At 35.7% G+C, this 19,607-nt stretch overlaps 2 protein-coding genes across 2 annotated transcripts; one reads left to right on the top strand and one right to left on the bottom strand.

Annotated features, from left to right (window-relative positions):
- Positions 1-456: 456 nt before the first annotated feature.
- LOC127515577 (protein PERCC1) lies at positions 457-2,828 on the bottom strand. Its single transcript, XM_051899403.1, has 2 exons — positions 2,153-2,828; positions 457-1,704 (listed from the first exon to the last, which is right to left on the bottom strand). Exons 1-2 carry the CDS (start codon positions 2,227-2,229, stop codon positions 939-941), a joined length of 843 nt encoding a protein of 280 aa, XP_051755363.1. The 5' UTR covers positions 2,230-2,828; the 3' UTR covers positions 457-938.
- Positions 2,829-6,428: 3,600 nt separating this feature from the next.
- pgap6 (post-glycosylphosphatidylinositol attachment to proteins 6) lies at positions 6,429-18,579 on the top strand. Its single transcript, XM_051894249.1, has 13 exons — positions 6,429-6,786; positions 7,147-7,324; positions 9,047-9,257; positions 9,483-9,607; positions 10,291-10,553; positions 10,658-10,986; positions 11,783-11,876; positions 11,964-12,081; positions 12,624-12,763; positions 12,852-13,030; positions 13,180-13,326; positions 14,169-14,285; positions 16,254-18,579. Exons 1-13 carry the CDS (start codon positions 6,726-6,728, stop codon positions 16,545-16,547), a joined length of 2,256 nt encoding a protein of 751 aa, XP_051750209.1. The 5' UTR covers positions 6,429-6,725; the 3' UTR covers positions 16,548-18,579.
- Positions 18,580-19,607: the final 1,028 nt, after the last annotated feature.

Genomic DNA, 19,607 nt, shown 5'->3' with positions numbered 1-19,607 from the left:
GTGGATAAATTTATGTAGTTGCTCTGGAGTTGATTCAACTCATCGACTAGCATGTGCCGTCATGTTAATCTTTTGTGCAAATCCAGCATTGAATTGACCCTCGTTTGTGAAGCAGTCTGGCGTAAAATGAGGAATGGTAACAACAGTCTACTACAACAACTCTTCCTCTTGTCTAAAGCAGCCCAACATGGTCTCACCACCTTTGTTGCGTGTTCCCAGGGGCAGGATTTATGTAAATTTTTGGGGGTTTGTGATGGAAAATATCTCCCTTTGCATTGAACTTTGAGCGTCGTAACTTTGCAGATGTTGTTTATGCCCTAATAGCAAAACTACACACTAACTCAAGTTAAAAAAGTGAAATCATAATCATGGACCCATTTAAATTAATTAACTTAAACTAAATGAAAATGAGAAATGTTGAACATGAGTTTATATATTGTTTCAGGTAACATTTATTTTGTTTCGATTTCCTTCATTACAAGTTTCATGTTAATTTAGTCACGTTTGGGTCTAGTTGTCACAATTTATTTTGTGATTGTGACCTGACCAGATCATTCCTTATTTCTGCCTATAGTAAAAGAAGATATGTGAAGATATAGCAGAATTATTAATCACAAACAGGGTAATTTAATTCCATATTTAGCTGCATACATTTTTTATCAAAATAATTCTTTTTATACATGAAAACAAACAGAGCAAGAATTATACAGAAATACAGTTTTGTATTAAAAATGTAATACAGTTACACTACCAAAAAAATAGCATAAAAAAAAAGTTTTATACTTAAAATAAATGAAAACATCTGAGACTGGAACATGACAAAATACACTTGATATTCCAAATGCATTTTCTAAAGAAAATGTCTAGGTAACAGAAAGAAAAGATTTAAGCATTAGATTTAAATTATATTTTGCAGTGATATGACTGGCAAACACTGGTTATGATAGTTGGTAGTCAGAGTTAAATTCACTGGGATTCTCTCTGTCCATGGCCCAGTGAGCGAGTAAATCACTGAAGTCTGGGGTGCTTGAGCTGCTGAGAGTCCCTGAGACACTGGAGCTGGTCATGGTGCACACACTCGTGTTACTGAACATGCTCAGTGACGTGCTGATGTTGATAGAGCTCTCTGAAGTGTCGATCATACTGAGCGAGTTCTCTTGTGTGCTGGTATCACTTAACACATCAAGCTGGTGTGCGAAAGGCTCTGTCCAGAAGCTGATTGGCAGGCGCCGTTGACTCATGGGCAGACCCCGCCCTTTCCTTTGAGCATCTTGAAAGAGCTCTGCAAGGGGCCCGAGCGACTCAGGCTCCTCAGCCTGCCCTGATGATGCTACTTTGATGAAGTCAGCATAGTATCGCTGGCGGCCCCCGACTTTTGGACATGGCCTCTCTGCATAAATGTCACAGGCATCAGGGTCTTGGCTTCGACCAAAGTAGCGCTGGACATCGTTGCTGATGAGTTCAGCGAACCGCAGGAGCTGGTTGGTCATCTCAGCGTTATTGGGGCAGGGGTCAAAACTCCACGGCTCTTCCTCTTGAGACTCACTGGCTACTCCATCCTCTTCCTCCTCCAGACTGTCCTCTCTCAGCTCCTCTTCATATTCTTCTTCAGTCTCCTCCTCATCCTCAGCAGGAAAGAAGGAGGGAGGGAAGGGTTTTGCGAAACCCAAATTACTCAGTGTCCTGATAACACTTGCTGCCATCCTAAGAAAATTATATAGATATATAAATGTTTTCTCAGAACAAGAGTATATATATATATATATATATATATATATATATATATATATATATATATATACATATTTTATAAATGCCAGACTGGGGAAAGTTGTCACATTTATAATGTAATTGTACACAATTTCTGCACACACACACACACACACACACACACAAATATATGTATATATATATATATATATATATATATATATATACTATTAAAGCCAACAGCTGTGATCTTTTCTCAGTTTTTTTATTCTATTTTATATATTTTTATATTTTAAATTATATACGGAAAAACATAAGAAAGAAAGAAAGAAAGAAAGAAAGAAAGAAAGAAAGAAAAAAGAAAGAAAGAAAGAAAAGGTTTTTTTTTCGTTATTTCATTATTACAGAAAATGTTTAAATGTGTCCATTGAGTCTCTCTTACCGTGTAATGCTGGATGGATGTCGCTCGTGAAGTCTTGCCGTCCGTTTCGAGTTATGGATAATTAGCGGTTTGCTCATTTATACCCATCGCTCATGGGGAGTCTGTTTTCTGAGCAAATATTTACGCGCGCGTCTGTAATAGTGTTCTGCTCAAACAGAGCATGAGTTTGTCTTAGTGCCCAGCAACCGGAGAGACGAACGGAAACTGGCGCGCGCGGCGGCCGCTATAACGCTGCGTTTGCCGGGGGACGCTCAAGTGTCCGTTCACCTCAACGCATACACACAGACGTACGCACACACCGTCTGACACACAGCTGTTATCTCGTGCTGGTAGCCACTTATGGATGAACCTAAAAAGGCGTGAAATCGCATCTTACGCCGTTTTGACTTTTGAATGAGCCCCTTTATAAAACTCCATTGAAAAGACAAGCAAGCCAAATGACCCGCATTATGCTGCTTTGATCTGTGCTAAGCGTTTGACCTTATAATGTGTAAAATTAAAGTTTAACATGCTGCAGTAATTATTGGAATATATTTTTTTCCCCTGCAAATTCCAGAGAAAGAAAACAGAGACTGAATCACAAGAATACAATTTTAAAATTAAGAGAAGACCAGGGCTTGTTGTCACAAGGATTATGTTAGAGTTAAAGGATTAGTTCACTTTCAAATAAAAATTAGCCCAAGCTTTACTCACCCTCAAGCCATCCCAAGTGAATATGACTTTCTTCTTTCTGATGAACACAATCGGAGATATTTTAATAAATACCCTGATGAATCCGAGCTTTATAATGGCAAACATACTATTCAACTTACGGAAAAACTTGTTAAATATGGATACTTTGTTTTTACACAAATGCATCACTTCACTTCAGAAGGCCTTTATTAACCCCCTGGAGCAGTGTGGAGCACATATTTATGATGGATGGATGCGAATGGAAGCACTTTCTTCAGCTCATATTTGTGACCCCGTTCACTGCCATTATAAAGCTCGGATGCGTCAGGATATTTATTAAAATATCTCTGATTGTGTTCATCAGAAAGAAGAAAGTCATATACACCTAGAATGGCTTGAGGGTGAGTAAGCTTGGGGTAATTTTCATTTGAAAGTGAACTTATCCTTTAATAATGAGACAAATGTGTGTTTTCAAGAGTGTTTTGTTGTTGTTGTTTTGTTTTAAACATTTAGTTCAAACCCTTTTAATAAATAATTATTTAAAAACCATTAAAAATGTATTTGTCCATATTTGACCCAAACATGGGTTGAATCAACCCAGCATTTTTTAGAGTTTAGCCTATATCTTTTCTGTATCATTCTGAGTTCATACAGAAACAATAAAAAAAAAAAAAAATAAATAAATAAATAAACACTCTTGACTTGTGACAACTGTATTGTATCAATAAAAGCCAATAAAACTATATGAAATAGAACAAATATGAGAATTATGTGGTGGACAAAACTTTATAATTTGCACTAAAATTAAAAGTAAAATTAAAACAGAATACAATAAAATAAATTTCAAATTATACTTGCAGGATAACCTATTTGAACTATATTTCAAGAATTAAATCTTTTTAAGGTAATAAGAAATAGTTCAGTCAAGTTTGTCTAACTTTTAGTGTAATTAAGTACATTCATAACAGTTAAAAAGAGTAAAATGTCAAACTGTGCAAAATAAATGCAGTTTTGAACAAAATGCTTTGTTCAGTGCCAGGTGAAGAGTCTGAGGTGGGAGGAGAAACATAATAGTTAAAGCATGGGCATTAGGTGTGTGTGTGTGTGTGTGTGTGTGTGTGTGTGTGTGTGTGTGTAACATTATAGAAAGAGCAAGAGAGAGTGTGTGCTCAGCATGAGTGAATATGAGCCGGACGCAGGGCAATAGAAGGGCTAATGACCAGCAGCAGAGAGCATGGCATCTGGACTAACATATGTCCGAGAACAAGAACACTTTACTGCAGCTTCAGGTCGGAGAGACAACATGTAATGGCTTAACCATCCGTCAGACACAGGTGGACATTACACGTGATTACAAGATTTAGAAGTGTCCTGCTGTTATTCTAGAAAAATAAGGTGTTACATTATGGTGTACCAATGCAAATTTTTATTTATTTATTTATTTGGCATTATTATACCAAGATTACTTGTTTGTGTAGCACAATAGTGAAGGATTAGGAATACTCTTAGTCTATGAATACTCCTAATATTATGAAAGATTTAAATAATGATAATAATAAAGTAATGAACACTGTGTTTCTTTAGAACACTGAATGTAAAAGAAAAACATATTAATTATAACATTAAATATTTCATATGTTCTTTGTCACTTGTGTTTTTATATTTATATCATAAAAATTGTTAATCATAATCTTAATATAAAGAATGTTTGGCAGAATGTATGATGCTATGTATTCAAAAATATTTGTGTAATTGAGGTCATATGTTGTTCAAATTATCCTCCTGGGAACCAGAATTTTTTTTTTTTTTTTTTTTTTTGGTGAATTTAGTTTAGTTAGTTATTTTTTAGGTCATTACATAGTTTGGAGCATAAGAAACAAATAAAATAAAGACATTTTTGAAAAAATATATTTTATTTCTATGTTATGCTATGTCCTCTGTAGAAGACACCAAGACCCATTCATTAAGAAAATTAAAATACATGAAAAGACATGAATAGGCAAAAACAGTTTATTTTTTTATTTTTTATTGTTATTCACCAAGCAATTTTTAGGGTTCAAGCTTTTTTTTATTTAAAACTTTGTATAAAGATAATTCTATGTTATAAAAGATATAACAGAATGATTTGATATACCATTTTACTTTATGCAATATGTGTGTAAACATGGCCATAAATGCCATTCCCATGCAATGCATCAATACACTGTATCTATTTTGCATATTAATGTGTTCTTGGGGCAACATGTAATGAAAAAAGATGTGTAATAATGGGAGTAATAATTGGGAATATTTTCATAAGAATATCTCCTGTAAGGATTGGCAGGTAATATGCATTAAATGCATTTAAAAAAAATTGTGAGTTTATGAAGAAGGATGTCTGAGGTAATGTTTTATTGATTCATAAAAAGGGATGTTACTTTTCAACTGGCATTTTTTTTTTTTTTTTTTTTTGCCTTTCTTCATAACAGTATCAGGCCTTGACCAGCAGATGGCACTGTTGCTGTTTCTCATGACTCAAATCTGGATGATAGTCCAGGCACGCACAGAGAGAACAGAAAACAAAAGCTCCAAAAATAAATAAATAAATAAATAAATAAATAACACAAAATAAATAAAATATAAAACAGACATAAAGTTGATGCAGTATTGACTGAAATGATATCTTGAATATCTTGGCTTATTTATAAATATTTATAAATATTTTTATTTGTTTAATTTGCTGTTGTAGCCTATTCCAAATAAAAATAAAATATGATTTTAAATTTAATGTACATTTTTCAGAAAAAAATAAATTTGGGTTAATGCTTTCGTTTCATCCAATAGCTTTTGTGAATTGACGAATCCCACTACGGCAAAAGATTGGCTCATGAATATTAAGTACAAGTCCTGATGACGTAACCTTTCTTGCGTCTCTAGAATAGAGACAGAGCGCATTTAGTATAATCTGAAAACCACGCCCACCGCGGGGGAAAACAATCCAACCGTCTCCATTGACTTTGTATTGCGTGAGGCTGCCTCTTTGTCATTTCTGACTTATTACAAAAAGCAGAACAACGTCTAAAAGCTGCCATGTGACATGGTGTACAGCAAACAAGCTAAAAAACCCAGAACTAAGTTTTTATAAGCTGTCGACCCCCAAAAAACGAATGTTTTAGGACACAAAAGTGGATACAGGCAGTGAGACAGAGCGCAACGGGCCATATTACTATAAGAAATACATTGGAGGGGAACGTAATCGGCGACAGGTTATGCTAAACAAACAAAGGGAAAAAAAACATTAATTATTTTTAACCATGTCAAAGAATTATTTCACCTGTCGCCGAATACGTTTCCCTCCAATGCATCTCTTACAGTAATATGACCCGTTGCGCTCTGTCTCACTGCCTGTATCCACTTGTGTGTCCTTAAACATTCGTTTTTTGGGGTCGACAGCTTATAAAAACTTAGTTCTGGCTTTTTTGGCTTGTTTGCTGTACACCTTGTCACATAGCAGCTTCTAGACATTGTTCTGTTTTTTGTTTTAAGCCATAAATGACAAAGAGGCAGCCTCACGCTACATAAAGTCAATGGAGACGGTTGGATTGTTTTCCCCCGGTGGGCGTGGTTTTCAGAGTATGACGCGCGTCGCTCTGTCTCTATTCATTCTGCAGCGTAGGCTTATCTTATCTTATGAATATTACGAAGGGATGTGCTTATGAATATTAATTAACAGGAACTGCCACCCGATAGGAAGAACCAGAGCCTAAGTAACCTAAGTAATATTTATGACCAAAATACGTATGAGGCCGACGTCGTCCAGTATTTCTGTCTTGAACCAGGAAGTAACGTGTTAAAACAGTTCTCTCTTTAGACATTTGAAGAACACGACAATGGGCTGACTGAGGAGAATCTAAACTGAAAAATGGAAAAGTATTTAGCACTGTGCCTTTTAATGTATGCTATCGCTGGCTGTTTTGCTGACGGTAAGTCTTTGGAGCGCTTGTGAAATATTTGCAGTATTTAACAGCTGTTTTTTTTGTCCATTGATGACTTCGATTTGACCATTAACGCTTTTCAGGCATTTAAATTAAACTGAAGTTGCACTATGTACTAAATGTAAGCATTTTTTGTCCTCCCCCAATGTCACAAACACAGGCATGAATTTTCGTAAATATATTTAATGTTTTAGATAATCGGACGCAGAACTATTTTATAGCAATTTATGGTTATACCTAAATAAGTCAATAATATCGAAGTTATGAGCGAATAATGCCATCTCGCCTATCACACAAATTGTGATTGTTTACTTCCGACGCCATCATGACATCTTGCTCTGCTCCTAGATCTCACTTACTTGAACGAGTTCTACTCTAAAACGCCTCAGAGGTTGTCCAAATACAGCTGGTTCGGGAATGTTCGGCTCCATCACTTCAGAGTACCGGAAGATGCGGTGCTCGTGCGGTGGCTGCTCACGGTCTCACGGGGATCCGGACTGAACTGTGGCAACCAAAACATCACTGTGTATGTATGGTGAAGTTATGACAGTAAATATATAGTGTTTTATTAATCCATAGGTTTGAAAATGCTTTCACTAGGGAAACAATATTTCCCTCCAAAAACCAAAGTTGATGTTAAAGTGTTAGTTCACACAAAAATGAAAATTCTGTCTTTAATTACTCGCCCTCATGTCATTCCAAACCTGTAAGACTTTTTGGAGCAAAAATTAAGATCTTTTTAATGAAATCTGATAGCTTTCTGTCCCTCCATTGACAACCTATGCAACTTACACTTTCAAGAAAGGTAGTAAAGAGATCTTTAAAGTAGTCCATGTGACTTTAACCTCAATTTTATGAAGCGACGCGAGTGCTTTGTTTGAACAAAAAAAACATACAACAAAAACGTGGTGCTCTCGTGAACACGCGGTGGAGATTAATATTTTGTAAATAAAGTGGTACATTGTTTTGTTTTTTTTTGCACTCGCATTGCTTCATAAACCTTTATTTAGTTTACTTTAATGATGTCTTTACTGCCTTTCTGGGGCTTGAAAGTGGTAGTTGCGTAGCTGTCAATGGAGAGACAGAAAGCTCAGATTTCATTAAAAAGATCTTCATTTGTGTTTCAAAGATGAACGAAAGTTGTACGGGTTTGGAACAACACGAGGGTGAGTAATTAATGACAGAATTTGCATTTTTTGGTGAACTTTGGTGAACATTATTGGTATTTTGGTTACACAATAAATTGTATTTAATTTGATTTCCATTTAATTCATAGTAAATTATTGTAGTCTCCCCCACAGGAAGAAAAGACTAAGAACATTATTTGACACACATATATTATTCATTATATAAATTTTACTAGTAAAATCTGTGTCCCATTCACTGAGAGAAACACTATATGACAGCAAGGAGAACATAGGAAAAGGAGAACCATTTAAATGCTGTCATTTTGCATAATTTACAATGCATAATAATGCAAAATATTAGTATGCAATTAAAAGTAATAGTATGCTATGTAATTAAAATTAATTTCAATAAATAAAAATACTGTTAAAAATCACACATTATTTGTTTGTCATATGTAGTAGACCATTTTTGTGCTGTGGGTAATAGGAGGATTTTTCACTCGGCTACCACCGCAAGTATATTTCAAACCTGTGGGAAGCAAGTTGCTATGGTATTTTGGCAAAAAAAAATAACGTTACTGTGGTAACCGTTGAAATCACATTTGAAAACAGGATGTTACATATCTGGTGTGGGTTTTAATGTTTCTAACGGTTTATAAATATTTTACTGACAATAGTGATATTGTGCACTGATGCTGCTTTTCTGCCTCTGAGAATGATCTCTTTCTTGGGGACTGTAGAGAGAAGATAGATTCTACTGAGGAACCAAGATTATTGTGTACTGTATCAATACCAGGAGACCTTCAGCTCCAAAACTGAAAAGAGCACATACAAATGTGCTCTTATATACTAATGTACTCATAAAAGATGAGAAAATAAACTTTTAGCAGCTAAAATGCATCAACCAATGAAAGAAAATACTTTCAAACTATTTCATGGGGTCTTTAACCCCAAGTTGCCCCAGAGGGACTCTCCCTTGAAGAAGTACTGTCCACTATAATTGTTGCTTGTAAAAGAAGATAAAAGGAGTAGTAGTGTAATTAATCTCTCTTTCAACATCTCTGCCAATGTCAGTAGTTTTTTAATCTCTTTGCTTAACATTGACTTCTGCACATGAACAGGCACTTTAGAGCCGGAGCGCCCCCGGTCATCAACCCCATACAAACTGCCTTTCCGAACTCCACGTCAGTCTCTCTTGCTCACAACGTGACGCTGACCGTTCCCAGTGGACAGAGCGTCAACGTGACACTGTTCAATGTGACCCACCCCAAACCTGGTGACTGGTTCCTTGCTGCTCACCTGCCTAAAGATGATGGCAAGATAGAGCAGCAGGTGTGTTTTTTTTTAATGTTATTCCTGTTTGCTTGTCAACCATTCTCATAAACATTTCCGAACTACGTTGCTTGGCAGAAGATTTATTATTTAATAAATTATGAATTATTTATTGTTGTGTGTTTATATTCTGAAACATTGCCAGGTATATGCAGTAACCGTTTAAAAAAGCAATAAGCCTTATTGCTCGTAAATGGAGTGATTGTTTGTTTCTTTCTGTTTTAGGGTCTGCCATCTTGCTCATACTTATTCCAGGCACAGATGTTTGTGAGAAGAGCTGCTGACCTGCCAATCCTGCAATACAACATTCCTCTCTATCAAACACTCACGACAGCTCCAGCTCTGTTTAAGTATGTTCTGTGTTCATGTGTGTGTTACGTAGGTTGTATTCAGAGTTAATGTTTTTGAAAGATGTCTCTTATGCTCACCAATGCTGCATTTATTTGATCAAAAATACAGTAACAGGGTTCGTACAAGGTGCTTAAAGTGCTTGAATTTGATTTTTTGAAATTTAAGTCCTGGAAAACCCTTGAAAACAGCCATTTTTTTCAATTATTTAATTTCCACACAAAATAAACGCTGCAGCCCGTATAGATATAGGAGCCATCTCTCATGGCTATGAGTGTGATATTGTTCATATACTGAAGAAATGACACTTTGCTACAATGTAAAGTAGTGAGTTTACAGCTTGTGTAACAGTTTAAATTTGCTGTCCCGTCAAAATAACTCAACACACGGCCACAAAACTGAATTTGAAAGATAGTAAAGATAAGTTTGATAAGTCTGATAAGTGAGATCTCTGATTGTAATCCTTAAAACCCCCCAAAGTAGTGCTTGAAAAGTCCTTGAAAGTCCAGGAATTTCATTTTACAGTATCTGTACGAACCCTGCAGTAAGCAGTAATATTGTGAAATATTATTTGATTATTATTTTAAATTATACAATTCAAATCACATCCTGAAAAAATTCTTGTTATTATCAAATGCATGTAGTTCTTTTTGTAAAAGTATTTTTATGTATCTTGTCTGTGCAGGGTCTTTGTTCCAGAGTTCTCCTCCAGGTTGGATGTTTTCATCATGAACTGTTCTGTAATGATGGGAAATGATTGTGGGCTGTCAATCACTATAGGCTCCAGCACTTTGAGTCAGGGCTCGGAAGTGAAACAGAACTGTTCAGGGTTAGAGAGCTGCTCCGCATCGGTCCTCATTCCCCCGTGGAACACCTGGTTGCTGGTTATGGTCCAGTCTAGTCAACCAAACACCACAATACCTTTCAACATCTCTGCCAATGTCACAGGTCTGTTTTCATTCACCTATCAATTTTATTTTTCTAGAACACTTCTTTGCTAGTTTTTGCTTGACTATTAAATCTCCTTCCATCCTCTCTGTATATACACACAGTGGGATGTAAACCTTTGAGCGTCTCTTCAGATTTCAACACCTCAGCCTTCATACGTACCATCATTGCTCCCCAAAGCAACAGCTCAGGTGCCCTCAGTAACGCTTCCGTTTCCACGAGAGACCCGCCGGGCCTCCGTACTAACAGCTCTGAGCCAATGTGCATGAGAAACCCTTCAGTGTTCAGAGAAGAACAGGATGTGCTATCACTACGCTTCATCGTTTCCAACAACAATCTCAGCGTGAACTCTGACCTTCCAACTGTGCTCGCACTTGAGCACTCTCCTGGTGATAGTGGCGGCACGTTTGTTGTACAGCTCCACTTGAACACTGTAAGCATATAATATAATATAATATAATAAGATTTCTTAATGTTTTTGAAAGAAGTCTCTTGTGCTAACTAAAGCAGGATTCATTTAATCAGTATACAGTATACAAAAATACAGTAAAAACAGTAATATTGTGGAATATTATTACGATGTGAAATAACTGTTTTCTATTTCAATATATTTTAAAATATAATTCATTCTTTTGATGGCAAAGCTGAATTTTCAGCATTATTACTCCAGTCTTCAGTATCACATGATCCTTTAGAAATTATTTCTTATCAATGTTGAAAACAGTTGTGCTGCTTCATATTTTAGAGGAAACCCATGATCATTTTTCATATATATATATATATATAAATATATACTCACACATTAATTTTTATATTTATTTTTTGATATTTTTATTTTTATTTATTATAATATATATGAGTCATGCTAATACAAAGTAAAGTGTATATATAGAAGAATTCATGTACAAAAAATGCAAAAACATTAATATAAAACAGATCTGATTGGATGAGCGTGGATGAGCCATCCCTTTTGCATCATGCCTAATGTTTCCTTTAACTGTGGTAAAATCACTGTAAGGTGCAGACTCTCATGGCTTATTTCAATTGAGCACCACATATTCACCATAACCATTATGATATTAATAATGCATCATAATCTAATTATCCTAGTAACATTATACTGCTGGATATTTAGAATATTAAACTTGTATCAGTGTGTATTTTTTATTTATATTGTATTGTGATATAGATTTAACTTTTGTAACATAACACTTGTGTTTGTGGCATAGAGTTCTGTGGCCGGTGGATTTGCTCATGTCAAAGCATGTCTCACACCTTTTGCTCCTGTACTTCATGTCAACCACAGCCAGACTTGTGCTACAGGTTAGTCACACATTAACATTTGTGCATACATGCTTAACATTCTCCTGCATGTCACATTTGAATATGTGTGTGTTTGAATGCATGTAGGGTTTGCACAGGGTTATTCTCTGAGCGTGAGCAGCAATGAATCACATGTACTGTTGAGGATCCCATTCCCAGATGCAGCAGTGTGGTACCTCAGCCTCCAGACCATGTGCAATGACAGGTAAGATGTGTGATTACATTGTGACACTCACATACAGAGGAAGATGGAGCCATCCTATAGAAATCTACTGTTTGACTATAGACATTCCTGTTGAATTTTGGTGTCTTAGCATGATGGTAATGAGATTAAAGTTTAAAGTTAAGAAGAAACATAATTTGCAATCTAGTTTATTTCCATATTTCCAAGAGAAACAGGATGTTAAACAAGAAAAAATAGGCTGGACTTCATTTAATAATTAGATTCATCTGTATTAAGATCATTAATAGTGGTCAGTTTGATGGACAATTACATAGACACACATTTTTCTTTCTTTTGAATAATGTGCACTGATGAATTGTCCAATTTTTGCTTACACCTTCGCCCACCTTTAAACCTAACCAAACCTGTCCCTAACCCTAACCATATCCCACCTCAATAACAGCAAAAGTGTTTTGCAATACAACTTGAACACAATAAGTACATTGCAAGTACATTGACATAAGTACATAATATAAAGTGGGATCAAATCACGTTCTGAGCATTGTCCTGTGTTGACTTTCCAGTGTTGACTGCAGGAACACATCAGCCATAGTGAGTGTGTCTGTTAGTATTAGTGCGTGCATTGACGACTGTGGGCCGTATGGGGAGTGCAGACTACTGCGCACACACAGCTACCTCTACGGCGCATGTGTGTGCAAAGCAGGTAAACAAACACACCAACAGCCGCCCATAAACATTAATGGTATTGAGTCGTGGCATTGGTTCTTTTTTGTGTTGTTTGCTGTTGACAGGTTGGCAGGGATGGGGCTGTACGGATGGAGTGACTGCGCAGTCGTACTCTCGACAGATGGCAGCAGCTCTGCTCCTCACCCTTAGTAACCTTTTCTTCATCCCGCCCATCGTCGTAGCACTTCACAGAGGATACCACATAGAGGCCGCCATCTACTTCTTTACCATGTTTTTCTCCTCGGTGTGTTTTTATGTTGCAATTCTGCTGATCGTTATATCTATCTGTCTATCTATCTGTCTATCTGTCTGTCTGTCTGCCTGTCTGTCTGTCTGTCTGATGTTCTATAGTTCCATAATAGACATGTAGTCTTAATGATTGTGTGCTTTCAGTTTTATCATGCGTGTGACCAGCCCGGTGTGACTGTGATGTGTATCATGGACTACGACACCCTCCAGTTCTGTGATTTCTTGGGTTCTGTCGTGTCAGTATGGGTGACCATTGTGTGCATGGCACGGCTTCAGGAGCCAATAAAATATGTAAGAACAATTTTATGTATGCCTTTATTTAAATAGATAATAGCCATTATTCTTTAAAAATACCTCTAATAGCAGCCTTTCAGCAGACAGCAGCAGTAACTGTTGCATGCTGCCATTTATAACAATTAAATGGTACACATGTACTCCCATGTATATTCACTAGTTTAAATCATGAAATTGTCAAATAGAGCCTGTATCACCTTGTAAACTACGATGAAACTATTGGAATGGGCTTTAAATAGCATAGCATGTTTAACTAGACCTACCTGTTCTTTAAAGGAAATATTGTGTTAGTGGATACCATGTACATGGTTACTCTGAAACAATACAAACCACAAATATACTTCATAATCATGTTATTATATGTATAAATGAGAAGATAGTCATTGATCAACTGATCAATAAATGTAATACACTTTTCAAGGGGTCATTTTTTTCCCCGTTAGTCAAGGTTTCTTGCGTAAAAAATTGTAAGTTAGTTTTTCATGACAATCTTCACTTTCTCTTTATCTTTAGAATGTCAGTAAACGCCCTCAGACTATTAAGCCTTTGTTAAAATGAATTTGGATAGAATGTAGGCCATCCATTGTTAATGTTCTCATGCTTCTGATGTCAGATTTCAATCAGTTTCTGAGATTAGTTTCAGTATATTGTCTTGTTTTTGGTTTACATATACAATGAAAAAGATTTATTTTAAAAAACAAGGAAATGTTGATTTGTCATGATATGACCACTTTAACATACATATTCACAACATTTTAATTAGTAATTATTTACTTAGTAAAACTGCAGGTATGTGTTGCATGTCAGTTTTAATAGCTTTGATTGATCTTACATTGCAGTTATTGTTTATGGCGGGCACTCTTGTCATTTCCATGGCGATGCAGTTGGACCGCAGAGGCCTCTGGAACCTTCTAGGCCCTGTCCTCGTTGCTTTGGTCATTATGGTCACTTCCTGGGTGAGCTTGACTTTTCCATTACTCCAAAACATTATGTATTTTGTTGATACTGAATCAGACTAGTAATAGTAATTTTTTTAATATGTAAATATACTACCCTTCAAAATTTTAGAGTCAGTAAAAAAATTTTTTTTAAGAAATTAATACCTTTATTGAGCAGGTATAAATTACATTGATCAAAACTGACAGTAAAGATGTTTATAATATTACTTAAGATTTCTATTTCAAATAAATGCTGTTCTTTTAAACTTTCTATTCATCAAAAAATCATGAAATAGTATCATGGTTTCCATGAAAATATTAAGCAGCACAACTGTATTCAACTGTGATAATGTTTCTTGAGAAACAAATCATCATATTAGAATTATTTCTGAAGGATCATGTGATACTGAAGACTGGAGTAATGATGCTAAAAATAAAGCTTTGCCATCACAGGAATAAATTATATTAAAATAGAAAACACTTATTTTAAATTGTAATAATATTTCACAATATTACTGTTTTACTGTATTTTTGATCAAATAAATGCAGCCTTGGTGAGCAGAAAAGACTTAAAAAACATTAAAAAGTCTTTTAAATGATAGTTCAAATATATTAAAAAATTAACCAGATACATGGTTTCTGTTGTTTGATATAATTAAATTCATTTAAAATTTATTTAAAAGCTGATCTAAAAGTTAGTTTTGTAAAATTAAATAAATAACTGATCTACACCCATTTGTGTTTACCAATTTAATTAAACATTTTCTGCGCTTTGAATTTATTAAAGTTTTTCTTTTACACAGTTTTTGTTTTACTCAGGGGAATTTAAATCCAGATTCAACTCTAAAAAAATGATCTTGACAGTATGTCTCAAATGAATGATTTTACAAATGCCAGGTTCAGACTACACAATATTTTTGTCTGTTACAATAGTCACTGTGTCAGATTTAGGGTTGTCCAAAGTACCATTATTTCGGTACCAAGTCGGTACTGAATTTTTAAAAATGTCACGATACCAGCATTTCCCCGTAGCGCTGTTGAGTGGATTCTGACTAACTTAAACACCTCTGATTGGCCATTGTGTTCACGGATTCAACAGATACGTCTGTGATTGGCTAACACCGTCTAACGCTTGCTTTCAAACGCTCCTGTGTGTATCTGTGTAAGCGCTCGGTGTAAACCGTCAAAGATGTCTATTTACAACGTGTTTTTGAAGCGTTGATCATTGTAGCCAATCACAGACATATCTGTTTAGCGCATGAACACTGAAGTCAGAATCTGCTCAACAGCGCTCAAAATGCTAGGGGGAAATGCTGGTATTGTCACATTTTTAAAATTTCAGTACAGACTCGGTACCAAAGTACCGGTACTTTTGACAACCCTAGTCAGATTATGCAATTTTGACGCCTAAATTCTTGTCATGTCGAAGAGAAGGCGGACCTAGCAACTGACTTCCGGAAACAAGAGCGTAAAAAAACAATGGCTGCCGAAGCGGCGTGTTAGCTTAATGCTAATTCCAGAATTCACCGGGTTGCTGAAGCATCTCCGCTATCGTTCGCCAGTATTCATCGGTTTTAACCTCGAAAGGCAGGAATATTGTTGCCATAGCTCCATGAACCTTTCCACCTAGCAGCACCAGTACTATCATCTTCCTTTCGTTTCGCCATTTTTGAAAGCTGTGTACAGAAGAGCTTCTGTGCTCCTATTGGTCAATGCCAAAGATGTGATGGAACCCATTGTGGAGGGCCGAAAATTTTTTTTTTGACATTGTGGCGTCATTTGTCCAGTATGACACACTATACGAGATAAAACAATCAATTCTTGCCTCCAGACGCCCATTGTCATTTATGGATCATCACGACACCCTTCGTCAAATGGCTTGTGCCAAAATCGGGCTGATTTTATGTAGTCTGAACCCAGCATAAAACATTCAGTTCACTTGTCACAGCAATTTTGAAATATCCTGTTCATTGTGTTACCCGACAGATTTATCGAGGTGTGAAACGTCGTCAGTGTTACCCTCCATTATGGCGTCGTTGGGTGTTGTTCCTGCTCCCAGGCATTGTGTCTGCATTGATTGGAGTGTGTGTGTATGTCTTCGCACAGACCGACAGCAACTACTACTACACTCATTCCATATGGCATGTCATGGTGGCCACAAGCGTGGTCTTCCTCTTACCACCACGTGAAAAACACGTTCCCCCCTGGGGCTGGACGAACAAAATCTGTAGCTACAGGAGATATAAAAATGAGAAAGTAGAGCTTTACACCGACACCTAAATACACTAGTATTGATATTGGCACAAAACCTGACGGATTTTCATGTGCATTTTTACAGTTTTACAAATGTTAGCCGTTAGCTTTATGAAATATGTCGAGCTTTACATGAAAGATTCTCTTCTGAAGTCACCAAAATCACTTAACTGCAGGTGTAGTGTTCGTTTATAACTACGTAAGGGATAGTTTACCAAAAAATGTCATTTTTTACTGTCATTCTAAACCCATAAACCAAAATCAATGGAACACAACAGGAGATTTTTGAGAGTCATAGTGACCACATCAGTCAAGTGAAGAATGACTATTTTGGTTGTTTCTCACACAAAGTTATTGTATGACTCCAGAAGGCTTGGAATATAGTGCAAAAGTCATATAGACTACTTTTATGGTGCTTTTTTGGCATATGAACATCTCCTTTTGTGTTCCATGGAAAAAAATACTGTGCACATGTTATGACATGAGGGTGAGTAAATAATACCATAATTTTAATATTTGAATATAAACATAATGCTTTTACTTGAGTGATTTCACAGAGAACAACAGCAATGTCAATAATTTAATGATATGACAAGTAAATTAATGATATAATCGAAAGGCAACTTGAATGTCCCTGAATTCTCCATTAAGCACTTTTGTGAGGTTTAGTATATATATCGAAGAATCAGTTTATTGGATTGAGTGAGCTACTTAAACTGCAATTTTGTTCTTTTTGAACAAAATTGTCATATTGTCTATCTAAATCTTTTCTGAGAAAAAACACTACTGATTTCTATTTTTCATTTGATTTATGAGTAGCCCCACATGGAATCCGCACTCACAGAACTCATTTTTTTCTAAGCGGAAATACTTTTTTTTTCTCTATAGAAACAGTCTAAATGAAGACAGAAGTTTCATTTTAGGGTGAAATATTCCATTAAATAACACATTTTACTTTAGTTAAATCCAATTCACAGAATTCCAGAGATTTTCTTTCAAAACCAGCATAGAAAATTAGGGGAAAAAGACCTTGCAGATTTTGTCTGGTCCTACTTATGACGTTCCAGGTCATGTTGGGCATTGTCATTACTACAAAGGACTGTTGTCTGTGTCTCAGAGCTTGTGTTTGCGTACCTACACAGGAGAACAGGTACAGTACGCAATTATTTATACCACTGTCAGGAATGTACAAGAAAATACCTCCTTTCTTCTTCCCTTAAAGCCTTGATATTTTTTCCTGAGACGAAGAACATTTTACACGCGCTTAAAATTGTGCTTGCTTGAGCCAATATGTAAAATCGTGCTTGCTGTATGCTAGTATGAATCGCTACAGATGTGTGTGTTTTTGTAATGAGAATCTGACATACTGATGACCTTACGTATTTAAGATAAACCCCTGTATTGGGCAAGGCATTCTATAGATATGCATAATACTGTGTTTCTGACCCTCAGGCCATTTTAAACTTGAAAAGGCTACTGTGGACGTTATTTTTAGGCTTAAATTTACATTGCAGCTGTCCTTTAAAACTCATGTAAATCAGTGTCGTGTTTTTCTATTTAATTGTAACAGCAAGGCAGTTCATCTCTTGTTTTTTCCAGAGGAGGTCAAGTGTTAAGTTAGGGTTGGAATGTGATGTTTTACAATTTTTATATACATTTTATATTGGAATTACAAATGATATTGAAAAAATAATGAGCCTAACTGAGATGTATGTTAATACTAGTTTCATTTCTAAAATGAACCATTTATAAAATCTGTGAATCCCCCACATTTTTACTTCCTTCTTATGGGATTTAGTTTTGATTTAATATTGATTATCATGACAATTCTTGTTCTTGTTTATCTAATGGTAGGCCTTGTATATTGCACAAATATGCACTTATATTTGAGGGTGAGAATGAAGCAGTGCAATCATGTTTATGAACGTACATGTTAAAGTTTCTTTGTTGTTGTTTTTGGGGCATTTTTTTAATTTATTTCCGTTCTTTATTCCTGCCTCCTTTTTTTCTTAAAATGTTCTGTAATCTATATGCCAATAAATCTCACTTAATTAACCAATGTCTTTGCTGCTGACCTTCGATGATCCACTTTAACCATACCAATAAGCAAACATGATTTTAGATGGGTTTTTTTAATTGCTGAAGTAAGAGTGTTGAACTTTCTTCTCCTGCAATCCAGAATGGCAGCATGTTTGAAATGCGCCCTCTACTGTACAGATGTGAATTTGCTTCCTTCCTTCCAACTGAGGCTTATTTGTTTCACTTTTGGTGTGAAAGGGCCTTTACAGTTGGCAAAAATGTAAAAAAAAACAATAAAACAAGCAAGTTATTAAAAAAACAATCAAACAAGCAAGCCCAGCCCAGGTAAGAAAAAGTAACACAAAAGTAACTAAGTAATGCAATTAGTTACTTTTTAGGGAGTAACGAAATACTGTAACACATTACTTTTAAAAGTAACTTTCCCCAACACTGGCAAGGACACATTAAATTGATGAAAAGTGAGCGTAAAGATATTTATAGTGCTAGAAAAATAGTTCTATTTAAAATAAATACTGTCCTTTTGAACTTTCTATTCATAAAAGAATCCTGAAAAAAGTATCAGTTTCCACAAAAATATTAAGCAGCACAACTGTTTTCACCCAACCCTAACCCATTACAGCAATAAATTACATTTTAAGATATATTGAAAAATAAAACAGTTATTTTAAATTGTAATAATAATTCCTAATATTACCGTTTTTATTGTATTTTTTTTGTATAATATCATTCCATTAGAGACAAACATGTCCAATTGTCTTTCTCAAAAGTTTTTTAATTCTTGCAAGAAGTTCAGACAGTCTGAGTTGCTGCAGAGTGTGTGTGACGGAGGAAGGGAGGGTTTCTCCCACCTTTATATCTCTTTCTAGACTTCAAGGTTGAAGCCTCTCCCAACTGTAATTTTCTACACATGCGCAGATAGTTAGAAACACATCTCTATATATCACGCTTCTGACACTTGGACCCTCAGATTTAGGTACATGGTGACCTTCTAGGTAATGAGGAGGTGCCTGCAAATCTAAAAGCAGACTGCCAATTATCCCTCAGTGC

The sequence above is a fragment of the Ctenopharyngodon idella genome, chromosome 1 (assembly GCF_019924925.1).
Source record: "Ctenopharyngodon idella isolate HZGC_01 chromosome 1, HZGC01, whole genome shotgun sequence".
Lineage (NCBI taxonomy): Eukaryota > Metazoa > Chordata > Actinopteri > Cypriniformes > Xenocyprididae > Ctenopharyngodon > Ctenopharyngodon idella.
Note: the sequence above shows the minus strand (reverse complement) of the source record. Positions and strands in the feature narration are given on the sequence as shown.

Coding starts and splice junctions, on each gene's coding strand:
- pgap6 (XM_051894249.1), top strand. CDS start 6,726: ATGGAAAAGTATTTAGCACTGTGCCTTTTAATGTATGCTATCGCTGGC. Junction 11,877..11,963: donor CAGCCAGACTTGTGCTACAG/GTTAGTCACACA, acceptor GAATGCATGTAG/GGTTTGCACAGGGTTATTCT. Junction 12,764..12,851: donor CGCATGTGTGTGCAAAGCAG/GTAAACAAACAC, acceptor TGCTGTTGACAG/GTTGGCAGGGATGGGGCTGT.
- LOC127515577 (XM_051899403.1), bottom strand. CDS start 2,229: ATGAGCAAACCGCTAATTATCCATAACTCGAAACGGACGGCAAGACTT. Junction 1,705..2,152: donor CATCCATCCAGCATTACACG/GTAAGAGAGACT, acceptor TAATTTTCTTAG/GATGGCAGCAAGTGTTATCA.